The sequence below is a fragment of the Lethenteron reissneri genome, chromosome 44 (assembly GCF_015708825.2).
Source record: "Lethenteron reissneri isolate LAM-NWPU_2019-01 chromosome 44, ASM1570882v1, whole genome shotgun sequence".
Classification (NCBI taxonomy): Eukaryota; Metazoa; Chordata; class Hyperoartia; order Petromyzontiformes; family Petromyzontidae; genus Lethenteron; species Lethenteron reissneri.
In genome coordinates this window covers 6,646,351-6,665,850 of record NC_083822.1, presented here as the reverse complement: position 1 = coordinate 6,665,850, position 19,500 = coordinate 6,646,351, and the positions used below count along the sequence as shown (strand labels likewise).

General features: G+C 49.7%; 1 protein-coding gene across 2 annotated transcripts; it reads left to right on the top strand.

The window, feature by feature from the left end:
- The first annotated feature begins 250 nt into the window (after window positions 1–250).
- On the top strand, window positions 251–10,101 carry LOC133353499 (uncharacterized). Of its 2 annotated transcripts, none has more exons than XM_061569784.1 (3): window positions 251–393; window positions 6,720–6,793; window positions 7,653–10,101. In XM_061569784.1, the coding sequence occupies exon 3, from the start codon at window positions 7,682–7,684 to the stop codon at window positions 9,002–9,004; it is 1,323 nt and encodes a 440-aa protein (XP_061425768.1). In that variant the 5' UTR covers window positions 251–393; window positions 6,720–6,793; window positions 7,653–7,681; the 3' UTR covers window positions 9,005–10,101. The 2 variants fall into 2 exon arrangements, with proteins under 2 accessions (XP_061425768.1, XP_061425769.1); XM_061569785.1 differs by having other exon boundaries at window positions 251–458.
- The last annotated feature ends 9,399 nt before the right edge of the window (window positions 10,102–19,500 follow it).

Sequence of the window (19,500 nt, the reverse complement as noted above, 5' to 3'; positions counted from 1 at the left end):
GGCAAGTGCTGTTAGCGAGCAGCTAAAGAAAGGCCGTAACGGCACACGATTTGATGGCGTGGATAACACCACGCCCGGCCACCTTTCTCTCCCCAATTCTGATGTTGACGGTGTTGGCCGTGAGCGGAAATTGAACTTGGGTGGCCGCGTTCATAACGCAGAGTGGCTCACCACGACACCACCGTTCCCCACTCACATGCAGCGTTATAGCCTGCACACACACGCGAACACACACACAGCCACACAGCCTACACATGCATGCATGAATACGCACAGACGCACACAGGAACACACACACACACACACGTGGACGCGTACACACATACACTCACGGGGAGACGCACACACTGTAAAGACTCATAACGCTGATGCGAGTGTGGACACCCATAACGCGTGAGTCTCGGGACCTCTCTACGTGATAGTTGTCACACGGAGACTCCCTGTTGACAGCTACATAGGTGCGATGTCTAATTCACTATTTGTGTCCGTGTGTATATGTGCGTGTGTGTGTGTATTTAAGCGGTATGTGGGGGAGCGGTAGTGTAGCGGTTCGCGCGCCACGCTACGAACCCGGCTACCCTCGTGCGATTCCCGCTCACGGCCAATAACAGTGGCGGTTCTGGGCCTACCTTAGGTCGACTCGGCCTTAAATGAGTACCTGGTGTTTAAATATCAGCACTGGGGTGACAAAGGCGGACGGGCGTGGTTCTGGCCACACCAGCAGCAATTGCTTGTCTCCTCGTCTGTTGAAAGCTATACGGGGGATCTTTGTATGCGTAATTGAATTACGGTAGTCAGTTAACTCGTACGTTGTGCCGTGATAGTAATATTCCCGGTGTGTTCTACGTATTGCTGTCATAATTGACGCCTCGCGTAAGCCAGGCAAGGTCACTTGTTGATGGGATCGAATCATCGATACGCCCTGGCTGCTGAATATACCACGCTCTCATCATCGGTGCCACGCTCATGATGAGGCTCGTGAGGTTGAAACCGGTGTGTACTTGGGGGTGGCCGGGGTTGGTGCAGTTAATGCTGACGTGCCTGGGAACATCACGTATAAAACAATGATCCAGAAGCACCCATATACACATAGGCCGATGGGAGTGAGTGTCCCTTTATTTAACCATGCTTGTTTATGATTGGAATTGTGATGCCCGACTGTAACGGGTATCGTACTGGAAGTCGCCGGTTCGATTCGATAAGTCTGTCCCACCCAGCAGTACACAGGGAAGAACCGGTTAGTCGATTTGCATGTCGTATGTGGTGGGGTAAACTGTGGTTACCCTCCCTGGGTGGTGGGGTAAACTGTGGTTACCCTCCCTGTGTGGTGGGTAAACTGTGGTTACCCTCCCTGTGTGGTAGGGTAAACTGTTACCCTCCCTGTGTGGTGGGGTAAACTGCGGGTACCCTCCCTGTGTGGTGGGGTAAACTGTGGTTACCCTCCCTGTGTGGTGGGGTAAACTGTGGGTACCCTCCCTGTGTGGTGGGGTAAACTGTGGTTACCCTCCCTGTGTGGTGGGGTAAACTGTGGTTACCCTCCCTGGGTGGTGAGGTAAACTGTGGTTACCCTCCCTGTGGGGTGGGGTAAACTGTGGTTACCCTCCCTGTGTGGTGGGGTAAACTGTGATTACCCTCCCTGTGTGGTGGGGTAAACTCTGGTTACCCTCCCTGTGTGGTGGGGTAAACTGTGGTTACCCTCTCTGTGTGGTGGGGTAAACTGTGGTTACCCTCCCCGTGTGGTGGGGTAAACTGTGGTTACCCTCCCTGTGTGGTGGGGTAAACTGTGGTTACCCTCTCTGTGTGGTGGGGTAAACTGTGGTTACCCTCCCTCCGCACCTGTTCCAAGACGTAGGCTACAATACCTCCCGACAGGGCCTCTCTGGATCTCCCTCTAGTGGAGGCCCTCCCGCCAGCAGTGCCGTGAGCGAGCAATTGCAGGGCTGAGCCGTCTTTACGTATGCAGTGAACTGTATTGCATATAAAATCTAAAAACATAAATGAGCATGTATATTTTTGTAAGCGTAATAATATATCAATATTCCTGGCAAATTTGAATGTTTTCTTTTTACAACGCTTGAGTGTATTTATGAAATCTTATTTAAAAAATGTGAATGTATTTGCCAATTCTCATGATGACAGGGTGTAAATGTAACCGTTGGGTTAATGACACAAGTGAGATAGCGAAAAATGCAGAAGAAACAAGGCAGACAGAACAAACTAGACGATAAAATCGATGGAATCAAATTGTGACAATGAATCAAATAGCATTGCGCGGGAGTATGTGTGAATTGTTACTTAACTATAAATTCAACACTTAGATATATTTGTAATCGCTACCACTCTACGTAGACTAGTCACTAGCGGAAGCACAACCACCTGAACCGAATAGTTTAGCGAGGATATCCTCGCTGAGACTCAACATCCTCTTTCAGATGAGTTCTGCGATTGCAATGTTTGGCCAATTCAATATTTGTTGTGGTTGGCCTCGTGTGGGAGATTATCCGGTGAAACCTCGGAGAAAACCCTGGAGAAACCCCATAGAAAACGCCAGAAAAAAACCCAGAGAAAACCCAGAGAAAATCCCAGCGAAAAATCCAGAGAAAAACCCAGAGAAAATCCCAGAGAAAATCCCAGAGAAAAACCGGAGAAAATCCCAGAGAAAAACCGGAGAAAATCCCAGAGAAAACCCGGAGAAAATCCCAGAGAAAATTTCAGAGAAAAACCGGAGAAAACCCCGGAGAAGGACCCGGAGAAAAACCCAGAGAAGATCCCAGAGAAAATCCCAGAGAAAAACCGGAGAAAATCCCAGAGAAAAACCGGAGAAAATCCCAGAGACAAACCGGAGAAAATCCCAGAGAAAATTTCAGAGAAAAACCGGAGAAAACCCCGGAGAAGGACCCGGAGAAAAACCCAGAGAAAATCCCAGAGAAAATCCCAGAGAAAAACCGGAGAAAATCCCAGAGAAAATCCCAGAGAAAAACCGGAGAAAATCCCAGAGAAAATCCCAGAGAAAAACCGGAGAAAATCCCAGAGAAAATCCCAGAGAAAAACCGGAGAAAATCCCAGAGAAAATCCCAGAGAAAATTTCTGAGAAAATCCCAGAGAAAATCCCAGAGAAAAACCCAGAGAAAATCCCAGAGAAAATTTCAGAGAAAATCCCAGAGAAAACCCCGGAGAAAGACCCAGAGAAAAACGCAGAGAAAATCCCAGAGAAAATCCCAGAGAAAAACCGGAGAAAATCCCAGAGAAAATTTCAGAGAAAATCCCAGAGAAAATCCCAGAGAAAACCCCAGAGAAAATCCCAGAGAAAATCCCAGAGAAAATTTCAGAGAAAATCCCAGAGAAAATCCCAGAGAAAATCCCAGAGAAAATCCCAGAGAAAATCCCAGAGAAAATCCCAGAGAAAATCCCAGAGAAAATCCCAGAGAAAATCCCAGAGAAAATCCCAGAGAAAATCCCAGAGAAAATCCCAGAGAAAATCCCAGAGAAAATCCCAGAAAAAATCCCAGAGAAAACCCCAGAGAAAATCCCAGAGAAAATCCCAGAGAAAACCCCAGAGAAAATCCCAGAGAAAATCCCAGAGAAAACCCCAGAGAAAATCCCAGAGAAAATCCCAGAGAAAATCCCAGAGAAAATCCCAGAGAAAATCCCAGAGAAAAACCGGAGAAAAACCCCGAGAAAATCCCAGAGAAAATCCCCGAGAAAATCCCAGAGAAAAACCGGAGAAAATCCCAGAGAAAACCCGGAGAAAATCCCAGAGAAAATTTCAGAGAAAAACCGGAGAAAACCCCGGAGAAGGACCCGGAGAAAAACCCAGAAAAAATCCCAGAGAAAATCCCAGAGAAAAACCGGAGTAAATCCCAGAGAAAATCCCAGAGAAAAACCGGAGAAAATCCCAGAGAAAATCCCAGAGAAAATTTCTGAGAAAATCCCAGAGAAAATCCCAGAGAAAAACCCAGAGAAAATCCCAGAGAAAATTTCAGAGAAAATCCCAGAGAAAACCCCGGAGAAAGACCCAGAGAAAAACGCAGAGAAAATCCCAGAGAAAATCCCAGAGAAAAACGGGAGAAAATCCCAGAGAAAATTTCAGAGAAAATCCCAGAGAAAATCCCAGAGAAAAACCCAAAGAAAATCCCAGAGAAAATCCCAGAGAAAATTTCAGAGAAAATCCCAGAGAAAATCCCAGAGAAAAACCGGAGAAAATCCCATATAAAAACCCAGAGAAAATCCCAGAGAAAATCCCAGAGAAAATCCCAGAGAAAATCCCAGAGAAAATTTCAGAGAAAATCCCAGAGAAAATCCCAGAGAAAAACCGGAGAAAATCCCATGTAAAACCCCAGAGAAAATCCCAGAGAAAATCCCAGAGAAAATTTCAGAGAAAATCCCAGAGAAAATCCCAGAGAAAAACCGGAGAAAATCCCATGTAAAACCCCAGAGAAAATCCCAGAGAAAATCCCAGAGAAAATCCCAGAGAAAATCCCAGAGAAAATCCCAGAGAAAATCACAGAGAAAATCCCAGAGAAATCCCAGAAAAAATCCCAGAGAAAACCCCAGAGAAAATCCCAGAGAAAATCCCAGAGAAAACCCCAGAGAAAATCCCAGAGAAAATCCCAGAGAAAACCCCAGAGAAAATCCCAGAGAAAATTTCTGAGAAAATCCCAGAGAAAATCCCAGAGAAAATCCCAGAGAAAATCCCAGAGAAAATCCCAGAGAAAATCCCAGAGAAAAACCGGAGAAAAACCCCGAGAAAATCCCAGAGAAAATCCCCGAGAAAATCCCAGAGAAAAACCGGAGAAAATCCCAGAGAAAACCCGGAGAAAATCCCAGAGAAAATTTCAGAGAAAAACCGGAGAAAACCCCGGAGAAGGACCCGGAGAAAAACCCAGAAAAAATCCCAGAGAAAATCCCAGAGAAAAACCGGAGTAAATCCCAGAGAAAATCCCAGAGAAAAACCGGAGAAAATCCCAGAGAAAATCCCAGAGAAAATTTCTGAGAAAATCCCAGAGAAAATCCCAGAGAAAAACCCAGAGAAAATCCCAGAGAAAATTTCAGAGAAAATCCCAGAGAAAACCCCGGAGAAAGACCCAGAGAAAAACGCAGAGAAAATCCCAGAGAAAATCCCAGAGAAAAACGGGAGAAAATCCCAGAGAAAATTTCAGAGAAAATCCCAGAGAAAATCCCAGAGAAAAACCCAAAGAAAATCCCAGAGAAAATCCCAGAGAAAATTTCAGAGAAAATCCCAGAGAAAATCCCAGAGAAAAACCGGAGAAAATCCCATATAAAAACCCAGAGAAAATCCCAGAGAAAATCCCAGAGAAAATCCCAGAGAAAATCCCAGAGAAAATTTCAGAGAAAATCCCAGAGAAAATCCCAGAGAAAAACCGGAGAAAATCCCATGTAAAACCCCAGAGAAAATCCCAGAGAAAATCCCAGAGAAAATTTCAGAGAAAATCCCAGAGAAAATCCCAGAGAAAAACCGGAGAAAATCCCATGTAAAACCCCAGAGAAAATCCCAGAGAAAATCCCAGAGAAAATCCCAGAGAAAATCCCAGAGAAAATCCCAGAGAAAATCACAGAGAAAATCCCAGAGAAAATCCCAGAAAAAATCCCAGAGAAAACCCCAGAGAAAATCCCAGAGAAAATCCCAGAGAAAACCCCAGAGAAAATCCCAGAGAAAATCCCAGAGAAAACCCCAGAGAAAATCCCAGAGAAAATTTCTGAGAAAATCCCAGAGAAAATCCCAGAGAAAATCCCAGAGAAAATCCCAGAGAAAATCCCAGAGAAAATCCCAGAGAAAAACCGGAGAAAAACCCTGAGAAAATCCCAGAGAAAATCCCAGAGAAAATCCCCGAGAAAATCCCAGAGAAAAACCGGAGAAAAACCCCCACGCATGAATGGTGGGCAGTGACACGGCCCAGCGGTAGCGAGTTCACTCGTTTCAGAGCATCATGGTTCAAATCCAGCAGCAACCCTGGTCACTACTGCGGGTGAAATAACTACAATGATACCACGCGCCGTCTGCGTCACAGTGGAGGTAAAGATCGCGTGGCGTCATTCGCAAGAGCAGACCATTGTTTGTCGGCGTCAGGGTCCAAATTTGCCATAGTTGAAAATTACGCCGCAAATAACTCAGTTGGGATTACACACATCGCGGTAATCATCAACCTTCCCCACCCCCCCCCCCCCCCCCCAACTGCCAGGCTGATACGCCGGCTTACTCTTGCAAATGAGACCCATCGTGGTCTCTTTAGTTCTCACCTTGGTTAAACACAATACAACCTTTGAAATTGAATTTTGGCCACTCGTTCCAGCCAATGGCCCAAATCTTTTGTGGATCTGCCGAATCCACTGCTGTGCTGCAATCTTTTGACACGAAGCAGATCTTGCCGCCCCACGCCTAGAGCACGTGTTAAGCTCCTATAGAACGTGTTACGCTCCGGGAGGTCACCCACGCTCAACCCTGCTCAACTATCGAAAGTCGGTCAAGATCGTACGATTTCAGGATGATTTGGCTGGAAGTCGTAGTGAATAAACTCAGTCAATCGTTGTATTAATCGGAGAGATGTGGATCGATAGTGTTTTCTAATATACATTTACTGATTTAGATTATCTAAAGGTGTGGCATTGATACGTGTGGCAAATTCACTGGTGACTTTGGCGTGCATCGAGGCAAGTGTGTGATTCATGTTGTAAACCCCTGTCACCTGACACGGACGCAGAGACAAAGAGATGAATGGTCGTGTGAAGTGACGATCACCACTGCACGGCCGACTTCAAACGTGCTCCAACTGATGTGAGTAACCAGAATAATCATATATTTATTCATGTGTATAGTAGCATCGCTGACATGACTGCATCACACAACGCTGCGCAATCCGGTGGATTGAATCTATCCGTGCGGAACGCTTGAATGACTCCTGCTTGTATGAATATCGGTAATAATACTTTGTTTTATACAGCATCGTTTCTGCAAATTACATCTAAAAAAAAGTTGCAAAAACATTTTGACGCGCTCCACAAATATTGTCAAAATTCCCCCGAAAAATGTTCATTGTAAATAAACCAAGTACGAGAACAGCAGATGAACAAAACCCGACCAGGCCATTGGCCCCGTGTATGTATGTAGAACTTCCTTCGCACCGTACATCGCAAGCCGTGCTAATCGGAGGTGCGGTGGAAGGACGGCAAACGAAACACAAAAAGCAGTTCTTCGGGGAAATTAGTTTTCAATCCAGATGATTCAAACTGCATCGTTCGAGTGGCTTCCTAATTGAGCAACCATGTGTATACTATCGCGTGCTTATCCAAGGAAGCCGTGCTGAGTCGTAGGACTCTTTTTGCACGAAGGGTCCTGCCGCTACAGTAGGCTTTCATTTGCAGATGGGGTTTTTTTTTCAGCCAATGAATGACGCATTGTTTATACACGTGGGAGGAAACCAGAGCACCACGAGGAAAGTCACGCGTGCGAGGGGGAAACACTCTATCCCCGTACAGATGGAAACAGATAACGATTAGTCCATTCGCAGTACTGCCTTCTCCTGACGAGCTGGGTATGGCACTAAATTAACTAAACAAAGTTGTACAGTATATACATTTGTGACGACAGCACGGAGCTCTGTTTTATATATTTCTAAAGTGCCCGTGTGTTCCAGATGTTCCCAAGCGAACCATCGCCTCCAAGATGTCTACCAGCTTCTACGACACATCGACCCTAACATCATCCTCGACATCCCTCCCCGACGTCGACCCCACGACCAACGCCTCCGTCAGCAACGCGACTTGGCCGGCTCACGTCGCGCGCGAGTGCCTGGGCTTCAGCGCGACCGCCTGGTACCTCTACCTGGGACTCCTCTTCCCCGTGGGTCTCCTAGGCAACTCATTGGTCCTCTACACCTACTGGCGCACGCGAGTCAAGCGCCAGCTCCAGGAGTCGTTGGACGCCCTGCTGATGGCCCTGGCCGCCGCCGACCTCGTGTCGGTCGCAGTTTCCCCGTCGTGGGTCTCCTCCGCACTCCACGCGGATGCGGCGCCTCGCAGCGGGCCGGGCTGCCTGGTGACGGCGACGTTGTTCAACGCGGCTCACTACGCGAGCGCCTACTTGCTGCTGCTCGTCGTGTGCCAGTGTTCCTTCGAGGTCCTGGGACCTCCGCACGGCTCCTTCGCCCGGCGCCTGCGGGCGAATCCCCTGGCGGCCGCGCTGTTCGCGACCTTGTTGAGCGTGGCGCTGTCAATCTTCACGACGTTGATCGCGAACGCCGGCGGTCGCGGCCACGGCAGCAGTGGCGTTGGTGGCGGTGACGACGGCCGCGCCGAGGAATGCCTCTCGTGCCGGCCCGACCCACGCCACGGCCCCCACGGAGGAGACCTCTTCAAGTTCTTCCTCGGCTTGGTCGCGCCCGCTTGCGCGATGTCGCCGTTTGCGGCGCGCGCCCTGCGCGAGGTCCTCCTGGAGGGGTCTCCGCCGCCACGGCAGGGAGGGGAGGCCGCGAGACGCAGAGCCGAGAGGAGGCGGCCGTACCGAGCTCCGTTCGGCATCGCCGTCGCGTGGGCAGCGACCAGACTCCTGTACGGCGCGTCGCTCCTGCTGCGCGCCGCCGTGCCGCGTCTCGACCAGACCGGCGCGGCCTTCTCCGACTTCGCCCTCCTCGCCATCCTCTGCTGCGGCTGCGCTTCGCCGCTGATGAGCGCCGCGCTGCGCGAGTGTTACCGGGAGAGCGTGCTGGTGTTCGCGAGGTGGGCGACGGGCCCCTGCCGGGGCATCTCCACGAGCCAGGCGCACAACAAGGTGATGCAGCCCATCGTGGAGGTGGCCGAGGCGAGGGGCGACAGCTGCTCACTGCACTCGACCATCGGGGCCATCGAGTCGAGCGCCACCCCGAGGATGGACTTTGCCCGCGCTGCGATCCGATGGGACGCCTATCCGTCCGTCGAGGTTCGGGTTGGAGGGGATGATCATTCGCAGCCGCGGACGCCCGCGTTTGGGCATCGAACGCTCACCGTGTGACTCTGGTGTCGCGAGGGATCACGTCGAGGCGCTGTGGCCCCACGAGTGATGTTGCTACGGCGAAAGCTGCGGTCATGATCGGCACCTAGAATCAAAATCCCCATCGTCATCATCGTGGTCATCGTTATGAAGAATCTCTAAAGCGTCGTAATCGTTGTCGCAGTCATCTTCACCGCTCGCAGCAGCAGCAGCAGTGTCACCGTTGATCACAACCACACCCGCTGCCATCCTTGTGTGGTTAAATAGTCATAATTCATCATCAATCATCCCATCAATCACCGCTATCAACACCGAAATGGAAATCATCATCATTATCCATCCTGGCTATATATAAATCAAGACAGCCGCAATCATCATCACAACGAAACATCATCAAAATCGCCATTAATCAAGAGAACAACACTCATCCACAACCACCACCACTATCAACATCATCATCATAATCGCGTTGTATTCCCACCAAAAACTCCCGTAACTCACTTGAACCTTCGTATACTGTCAGGTTGTTCAGTTAGATTGGAACACGCAATACTGTGGTTGTGCGTGAGTATGCGGATTTCGACTGAACGTTGTCTTCATAACAGCTCGTGTTTGATCAGCAATACTGTATGTTGAACAAAAAAATGTAACCTCAATTAACACTAGTCTGCATTGTGTAGACTGATCGGTGCTGTTTCATGCATAACTGAAGATACAACTTCCTGTGAGCGATTCGCGCGCGATCTGCTTTTGCCAGTGGTTCTCAACTGATCTGGTTTGGATGCCTCCCCGGATCACGTTGTGTGAGCAAGGCCTGTGTCCCATGTTGTGTATCGATGTGCTTTGTCGCCGTAACGCGAGCACCTGACGTTCCCCGTAACACGTTTTAAACTACTCCTGCACGGTCTCCATGCTGCAGCCTGCGCCTTCGTGAAAGGCTGTGGGGGGTTGAGAATCGCTGCGCCCGGCTACGACTGTAAAAAAAACTAACAACAGCGCATCAAACCCTCGTACACGGCGCCACTCGTGGCCGCTACAGTGAAACGATGCCCTTTTTTGGAGGGGGTAAGAACGGTAAGCTAATCAAACGAAAACAACAAAATAAAGTTTGACTTGAATCGTCTGAGCGACGTATCCTCATTTATTAAGGAAACTCATCGACGCATGAGGCGCCGTTACACCCGCTCATCCGCTGCATTGCGGATGAGAGGGTGGAGCGGATATCGGCAGCTACATTCTAGCAATCCCACGCCGAGACGGGACAAGGAATAACCCCGTGTAGCCTGGACGCACTGTCGGGGAAAAGCGCTGTTCGCGAGCGCCTATTCGTACGAGTGTATTGTGTTCACTCGTGTGTATTAGTGTCTGTGTGTGTGTGCGTTTGTGATCAAGTACTGGACATCTGTGGAAAAAAGAGCTTCATAGCTCATCGGATCCCTCCACTAAAAATCCATAATCTGATTCTGTGGGCAGCGGTGGCTACGAAGCCGGCGGTGCTGCGCCATCCCCAAGGACGACTCAGCCTTAACTAAGTTCCTTGCGCCGTGTGTGTCAATCTCAGCACCGGGAAGACAAAGACGGACGTGGTTCTGGTCACACCACCCCCACTTTCTCGTGCCCTTGTTGTCGGCGTACATAGGTGCTCGCTTACAGCACTTAGGCCAACAGTCCATTGAAACTATTTCGGGGGATCTCTGAGAATGTTAAAGCTGTATATCCACAACGACCACAGTGACGCACTCCGCCTGGACAGACAGGATCTCTGTGTGCCACTAATTTCTCTAAATTTGCTTTCGTGGTTTTGAGTCGACACACACACGCAGGTCTATACACACGACTACAAATATAAAGATCACCCGTATAGCCTTCGCAGACATTTGTGGCGAGTGCTGTTAGCGAGCAACTATGAAGGCCGGTTCGGCACACGAGGGGGTGGATGGCCAGCACCACGCCCGGCCGCCTTTGTCTCCCGAGTGACGATAATTTTAGACACCGCATCGGGTCCTCATTTGAAGCAGAGTCGACTCAGGCGAGGCCCAGGACCGGTTCAGATAATCGTCACCGGTGTTGGCCGTGAGCGGGAATCAAACTCGGGCCGCCGAGTTCGTAGCGTAGCGCACTAACCACTACACTACCGCTCCCTACACACACACACCTAACGGTTATAAGATGCACCCATAACTTTCGCTTTAAAATACAAATTGAGAAAGGGGCGTCATGATCGTATAGGAGCGTGCTCACCGCTCCACCCATACACTCACACAGACAGACAGCCATACAAACCAGATAACAGATTCACATTTTCTCGAAACAGCAGGATCACATCGTCTCGTCTCTATAATTTCCCCCCCCCCCCTGCCCCCCCGCCCCCGGACAGCAAATTGTGGCTATCAGTGCGTTTTCGCACAAATCGCACTGGGTCGGAGCTGGCCACGATGACTGCGGATTGGAGGAGGACTCTGAGATGGCTGCTCGTTGATTCTCGTGCGCCGGGAATGAGTCTCTCTGTTCGTCGCGTGGGTCATGCCCGCGTCACGCTCAACATCTGTCAGATCCGACGCCAGGTTCTGTCAGCGAGGACGTTGATTTGACACGAGCCCTGGGTGGACGCAGGGATTACCCGGGGCTGTATGACCAGTCAATCCCGCTCCGGTTTTGCGGCCGCAAGAGCTGCCAAAACTCGAAGCGCATCGCCCTGGGGTGGAGGGGTGAGCTCATTAGTCAAGAGACACCACAAGCCGGCGCCGCTGACATCCCATGTTCGACGTCCTCTGTTGAACTGGCATCCTATGTTCCAAGGCCGTAATTATAATATATATATATATTGGGAGGACACATCCCCCCCAATATTCAAATATGCTCAAAATGTTCCCCCCCAATATATTGCTTTAAAAATAATTGCTATGCTATGTAAATAAATTAAACAATTTTCTTAACCTTGGCCACAATATCTGGACTTGTCTTCCTATAAATCAATGCGTAGATTTCTGTTCATATGATTGTGGTTATGGTTGTACTTTATTCATCCCTAATCTCTGCCATTACATACAATGAAACAAGAAATGGCAAAAAAGTAATAACAGAGCAATGTAATACAATACACTATAGGACATTATTGCAAAAAAATAATACAAAGTCCATCCCATGTGCTAGTGAAATTTTTTATATTTTAGGCAGGAAATCAGTTTTCAAATTTAGATATTTTTCTGGGTTGGGACCCCCAGACACCCTGGAAGATTTGGTCCCCCCCAATGTTGACTTCATGGCTACGGCCATACAATGTTTGACATCCTATGTTGAACTGGCAACCTCTGTTCGACCGCTGAGTATGTTTTAAGCGGTTTCGCTGCTCGGCTTTCCCGTGTGTGTTTTTGGGCTGTACTGTGCGCACTGTCCGGCACGGTGTGCTGCGAGCTTCTCCAAGGAATGAATTTCAGCTGGAAACGAAACGTCGGACAACTCAGTTCCCGACAAAAGCCCCCAGAAAGAAACGTATCGCGCAAACTCTGGTAATCCGACGGAATTTGTCTAGCAAGCCAGACCCTGCTGATGGGACCCAGGATGTCATAACGGGTCCAGAGTTTGCTTGCTAAAGCATGTGCTGCTTGACAATGCAGTTACTGGTCTGGGAAGCCAATAGGCAGATGGATACAAATAAACAGCATAGCAAAAAACTGCAACAAAATACATTTTGATGCGGAGACACAGAACGGAAGTTGGACTTGTATTTTCCAGGTCAACTGTTGTGATGTTATCCATCTTCTGCGAGGGTTCCATATCGAACTGGCTTCGTCTCTTTCATGATGACATGACGCCGAGAGTACAACTGGATCATCATCGTCAACATCATTCACGACTCGATATCGCGCCCGAACACAGCGACAAAGCAAGTCCCGAAGCGCCCACGGGAGTCAGAGACTGAACAGAGCCCTCCCTTGCTCACAGGTACAGGCACATTTGTAACATAGGATCACAAGAAGGTTCCCATGACAACCAATGTAATTGTACACAACATGTAATTGGGGCAACATAATTGGGCGAAAGAGCAAAGGGATAGGGAGCCGCTACTGGCCCACATTGATACCCATGGGGGGAGCCTCGCGTTGGGTCAGAACATTCCAAGTGATTATCTCTGCGAAACGGAAAAGCGGGCTGTCTGTTCGACACGCGCAAAAAAGTAGGCCATTGTGTGTCGGCGTGAATGCAGTAATGTGTCACGCATACGGCTCCCTTTGTCAGGATGAGGGCCTCCCAACTCCGTGCCGGTTGTGGGGGCGGGGGGTGTTATTTTACCATACTTCACCACGCTGGTCAATGCGGGATGGTGGAGGCAGCGAGCATGGCTGAGGGAGTATTGGAGTACTACTCTTTGGTTTATTCGGTAAAGTAACGTAGGTAAAAAAATAAAATAAATGAAAACAACTAAATTAAATCACGACGTTTCGGAGGCAACACAACCTTCCGTTACAGCCAAAACCACTGTGGTAAACTAACGGTTCCACCTGAAGACGGAAGCTTGTGTTGCCTCCGAAACGTCGTGATTTAATTTAGTTGTTTTCATTTATTTAATTTTTTTACCTACGTGACTTTTCCGAAAAAACCAAAGAGTATGAATCCTTGCAGTCACGAAAGCTTCAAATCTAGAATTATTGGAGTACTGTACAACTATGTGCATTGTGCTGCCACTGCCCTCTGCTGCCTACCACGTAAACCTGCAAGCCACGTGACTCGTACCTGTCAACCACTCATCAGTTGGCGAGCTTATCTCAGAACCAATTCAGACCTTTTTGGTCACCCCGTGCAATTATAAATTTCAACTTTCACCTTACAAAGTCCTATCACAAAAGGGAGAAACACAAACAAATAGACACAAACATGTTTGCACGACAACTCAATTTCCCTGTACAAGAATACGAGACACACCGTATGGGTTGACAGATGTGACTTGCTTGCACTATCCAGGCTCGCACTGCTTAGCATTGACGGTGAATTGACCACTAATCGGGGGGGGGAGCGGCGGCGCTGTGGTTGGCGCATTGCGCTATAATCCGACGGCTAACGTGGATTAGTGATTGACATGTGAACCAGTCCTGAGTACCCCACATTCATTAACCTCCACTCAGCAGCGTGGTGAAGTATGGTCAAACTACCCCTTGACTATTCTTGGTTTTTTTCGGTAAAGTCTCGTAAGTAAAAATTTAAAATTTAAATTAATAAAAGTAAAATAAAAATAAAATAATTTTAAATTTTTACCTAAGTGACTATCGAAAAAACCCAAGAATATGAATCCTTGCAGTCACGAAAGCTTCAAATCTAGATTTAATACCCCTTGACTGACACGCCATGGAAGATGCCTTCGTCTAGCAGAGGATTGACGAAGGTCTGCCACGCTACTTTGAGCAACTATTGTCCATCACTTTATTTTCCGTGACTAACACCGCCCGCGGATTACCGCGAAATATTCGGCCGTGGTGGAGGGTTGGGTGTGAGTGGATGGGGGGGGGGGGCTACGTCATTACGCACAGGCCCGACTCAACGTTGCCGGATGCAGGTGACGTCACCACGCACATGTGCGCGGAGACGTCACCAACGCGCACTTGCACGTTCGCGCGCCAGCCAGGAAGCCAGCCAGCCAGCCAAACTTTTTTTTCGAACACAGTATAATTACTGTGCCCCAGCTCCGCCGCGTGTTTCTGTGTCATTACCTGGCCGGGAGGAAAACAAAAAAAGATTGCGCAGATGCCTCGTGACGTCGTTTGGTCTCAAGCGCCTGATGTCCTCCAATATCAAATTAAGTGCGTCTGGTAAATTACGAAGGGCAATTGGAAACGCAGACACACACACACGGCAAAGACACCCCGTAAAACCATGCATATCAGGTTGACACAGTACAAAGTAACAAAGATCCCCCCCTCCGTATATTCAAACATAGTGTTAAATCACACACGCACATACAGCAAAAGACATAGATCCCCCCGTAAAGTCCTACAGGTTGCTGGGACAAGTGCTAAAGGGGTTGTGGTGCTGCGCCTTATTAAGGCGACGAGGGGGGGAGGTGTGGCCAGCACCACGCGCGACCGGCGTCGTCTGCCCACTGGTGGTGGTCACGCATCGCGCCGCGGTGCTCACTTGGACCGGCTGTCACATCTCTCGCCACCGACGATTGCTACGGTCAGCATTGGCCTCTTGTGCACACGTAGAAGTGCGGGGGGGGGGGGGTCAGCAGAGGGCAGTGCACCACAGAGGTCGCAAACGGGTTTTGATTCCTTACCCGTACCCGGCCGCACCAGGGTCGCAAACGGGTACCCGTACCTGGCCGGGTACGAGTCGCCGTTCGCTACCCGTACCCTACCCGAAATGAGTGACAAACGGTGACTCACCAGTGACTCACGGCCTACCCGTACCCGTACCCGGCCGCACCAGGGTCGCAAAAGGGTACCCGTACTTGGCCGGGTACATGTAGACGGGTATCGGGTAGGGTACGGGTATCGGGTACCCGGTTGCGACCTCTGTTGCACCAATATCCATTGCTTTAACGTACTTCAATGTCACACGTGCTTTCCCCATCATCACACTGCAACCAGCGCGGTGAGGTATGGTCAAATACCACCCCACGACTGGTACGACGCAAGCCCTCATCCAGCAGTCGATTTGACGAAATGGCCCCACGTATGCACGTGTGTGTGTGTGTCCAACTTCTTTCGCAGGGTACCAACCGTTGCTAATTCGAGGTGCGTGCACAACTCTGCATGTGCGCGTACGTGACGTCGTAATGTTGTGCTCTGTGTGTCAGTGTTCTTCATCGCAAGGCCCGCCGGGCCACTGAAGGTCCCTGGTGGGCTTCAGTGCGCCCCCCCCCCCCCCCCCGACTATACACGGAGAGTGAAAACACATCCCATCATCGTGCTGCTGTCAAACCCAAATGGTTTCAAGTGGCGTGGCGGCCCTCACGCTGACTGATGTATTATCGGCGAAAGTGGGCCCCCCTTCTGAAAATGAGTGAGGAACACTGCCGTACGTGTGTGGTAAGTGTCACGTGGGGAGCGGCAGTGAAGCGGTTAGCGCGCTGCGCTACAAACCCGGCGACACGAGTTCAATTCCGGCTGACAGTCAACACCAGTGGCGTTAATCTGAACCGGTCCTGGGACTCTCCTAGGTCGACTCAGCCTCAAATTAGTATCTGGTGTGGTCTCTAAACATCGCCAGTGGGGAGACAAAGGCAACCGCGCGTGGTGCTGGCCACCCACCCACTCGCGTTCTGTGCCGATCTTCATAGGTGCTCGCTAGCAGCACTTGCCCCCACAGTCTGTTAAAGGCTATGCGGAGGATATTTGTCTTAGTGTCATGTATATCTAACGTGATGAACGTGGCGAGTTTTTTTTTAAGCTCGCTTAAAAAAACAATTCTGAGCGGCCAGCAACCAACAGCACTCTTTGAAGGTGGAATAGATCGGAGTAAGTTACTAATGTGAGCATGTGCATTGGCTAGATCCAAGTGGAAACCACTGTGTCGAGAAGGGCAATTATGTGGGACCAATGTTCATGAAATAATTCATTTCATGGAATATATAATAGCGTCTCGCCATGGCACAATTCTTAATCATCAAGCCTCCAGGCACAACAACAAACCCAACGCCATCAACTTGAAAATTACCCTCATACGAATGTTCTTGCTAAAGCTGCTGCAACAACTGTTACTTGGCAACTGTGGTTTCCTGGGCATCCACTTTAAAGTGATTATATAGCTCCGTATTGGTGGACTCTGGCGCCTCACCAAAGCAATCGGAACGCGTCCGAATCTCGGACCCTTAGCAAAAAGGCTTGAGTCCTGGATAGATTTTGGATGGGTGACCACCGTGCAATGACACAGGTTGTTCTCATCTACTGCCGGACTACGTTGTGGTTTTGCAGAGGGCGGTGCAACACAATTCACTGTTGTACTGTAGTTGTCCACGTCAATGCTCGCCCAACCCCTGCGCCAACCACAGCGATGACGCGCGGAGCGGGGAAGCCTTCAGCCCGGCAGACGATTGCCAAAGTGGCTGCACTATTTAAACACGTAGCAATGGGCTCTCATCTGGCTGAATTCGAGAACTTCCCTGATACGCGGTGATAAATATCAATATGAAATGATACGTGGGGGATGGATATCTCGGATCCTATTGTCCGCGTGGTTACCCGCGATTCTACTCACATTGTCTGCGGGGTAAACGTGTGCAGATAATCCCGCAGACAATAGGATGACTTTATCGCACCAACTCCTCTCATCCGCGATAAATTATCAGATAATTAATCGGAGTCACAGATAAGATTTCCCCTGGATATGGCATGTAATGCAATTTCAATAGCATTCGACATGGCATTGAAAATCCCATTTTAAATAACGTATGGGACCTATGCATGACTGCTTGTGATATTTATTTCGGCAGGAGCCATTGCGTTGCAATGAGCTCCCTCCCAATTATCATAACCACGTACACTTCTATGCCAATCCACTGCTGGATGAAGGCCTCCCCACACCGTGTCGATCGTGGAGGTTCAAGCAAAACGTCACCATACCTGGTCAATGCCGTTTAATAAATGTAGGAGCTGTTCAGGACCGGTTCAGATAATTCCTCGTCATTGGTCCTAGCCCTGGCTGGGAATTGGACTCGTATGACCAGGTTCATAGTGCGGTGCGCTAACCGCTGCGCCACCGCTCCTCGACCCCCTCACCTGGCTACAGGTGGGGTTCGTCCGTCACCAACGTTAACGAGATGAAGGTGCAGCTCTTCAATTCCTTACTCACCCCACCGCTACAGGAATGGCCTCCGCTGCAGGGATCGCCGAGAGAGAAATCCCCTGCAAGTTATTTTTGGCCTACTGTTCCACGCTGCTCAGACGTCTTGGACAGCGGCGGGGGAGTGCCCACACTTTACCCCACCACCGGCGATGACCTGCCGATGGTGTAAACTGTGGAATCGATATATATAGAATCGCGAATCTGTCTGTCTGTCTGTGGGTCGCCGGACCATACGCAGTTTCATTGGACGGCGGTTGCCCCTGGCAACGTGTAGCGATGCCTTCGCCACGGGGTGGACGCCACTTTTTAATTCCCGTTAAAAATAGGCGCACGCATTAACACGCGACTCTGAGGTAAATTCATCAAAGTTTCACGTCCTCTTCACTCACCCCCCCCCCACCACAATGTGTGCAATTACTATTATAGGGTCGGTAGATTATAAAATTATAGCGATTAGACAGTATTATTGTAGCGCGGGGGGGGGGGGGGGAACGGCACCCGTACCCAGCCTCTGCCGGGTGGCCAATTTAGGCGAGGCCGGAGGCTCTGCACGCTGCTAGGCCTCGACACCCACCACGCGACTCTGAGGTAAATTCATCAAAGTTTCACGTCCTCTACAGAGTGGTGAGGGAGGGAGAGTGGTGAGGGAGGGAGAGTGGTGAGGGAGGGAGAGTGGTGAGGGAGGGAGAGTGGTGAGGGAGGGAGAGTGGTGAGGGAGGGAGAGTGGTGAGGGAGGGACTCAGCCTCAAAACGAGTAACTGGTGTGGCGTATTAACATCGCCACTGGGGAGACAAAGGCGGCCGGGCGTGGTGGATCCAAGTCCCGGGCGAAGCCGGGTACTTATGCTAGTGTCAATTTATACTCCTGGATTGACAGAGGCACAGGGAGTGGGGGGGGGACAGGAGGCGTTAAGACGCTCGTCCACTATTACGACTATCGCGCCGCGATATTGAACAGGTGACCTTTCGATTGCAATTCCATTGTGCCCGCCATTATACACCACGGCAGCTTCCACGGATAATAATAATAATAATACCGCGGACAGCACAGACAGAGATCGGACGCTCCAATGATGGTCCTTTGATGCATCTCCAAAGGACCGTTTCAGAAAACGGCCTTGCGAGAGGCCACTTTGCACTGGAACACCCGATCCCACGTGGGCCCTTGCATAGGAATAGGCACAATAGGTCATGTTCTGTTTACACGCAGTCGATTTTTTTGGCACGCTGCCTGTGTTGACACGAGGAACAATGTCTCTCTGTTGCAACGACGGAGACAGTTTGCTTTGCGTGTGTACCAAAGGGAGAGGAGACACGGAGAGGTCGGCATCGGAGAGGAGTCGGTTACGCAAACAAGATGAACATGTCCATCTCTCGTCCATCTCGGCGTAATGAACACCCGATGAATGACTTAGGTCTTAGGCAGACAAACGCAGGTGTCACTTTGCCTTAATCAGCTGCGATGGAGTGGCGCGGTTTAAAAAAAAAAAAAGGTGGTGTGTGTGTGTGTTGAGTGCTTGTTGAGTGTGTACTTTGGTGGTGTCAATGATTCGATCAGCATCGTAATAATTAGACACGTATGTTGAACTTCTTTCGCACCGTTCGTGACCAACCATGATAAACATAAAGCAGTTTTTAAGAAATTCTTTTAAATCTTAATTTCAAAGTGTATAGCTCCAGTGGCTTCCTAATATCGGAGGCAAGGGCGTTCCACATGGCGCATCCAAAAGCGCGCG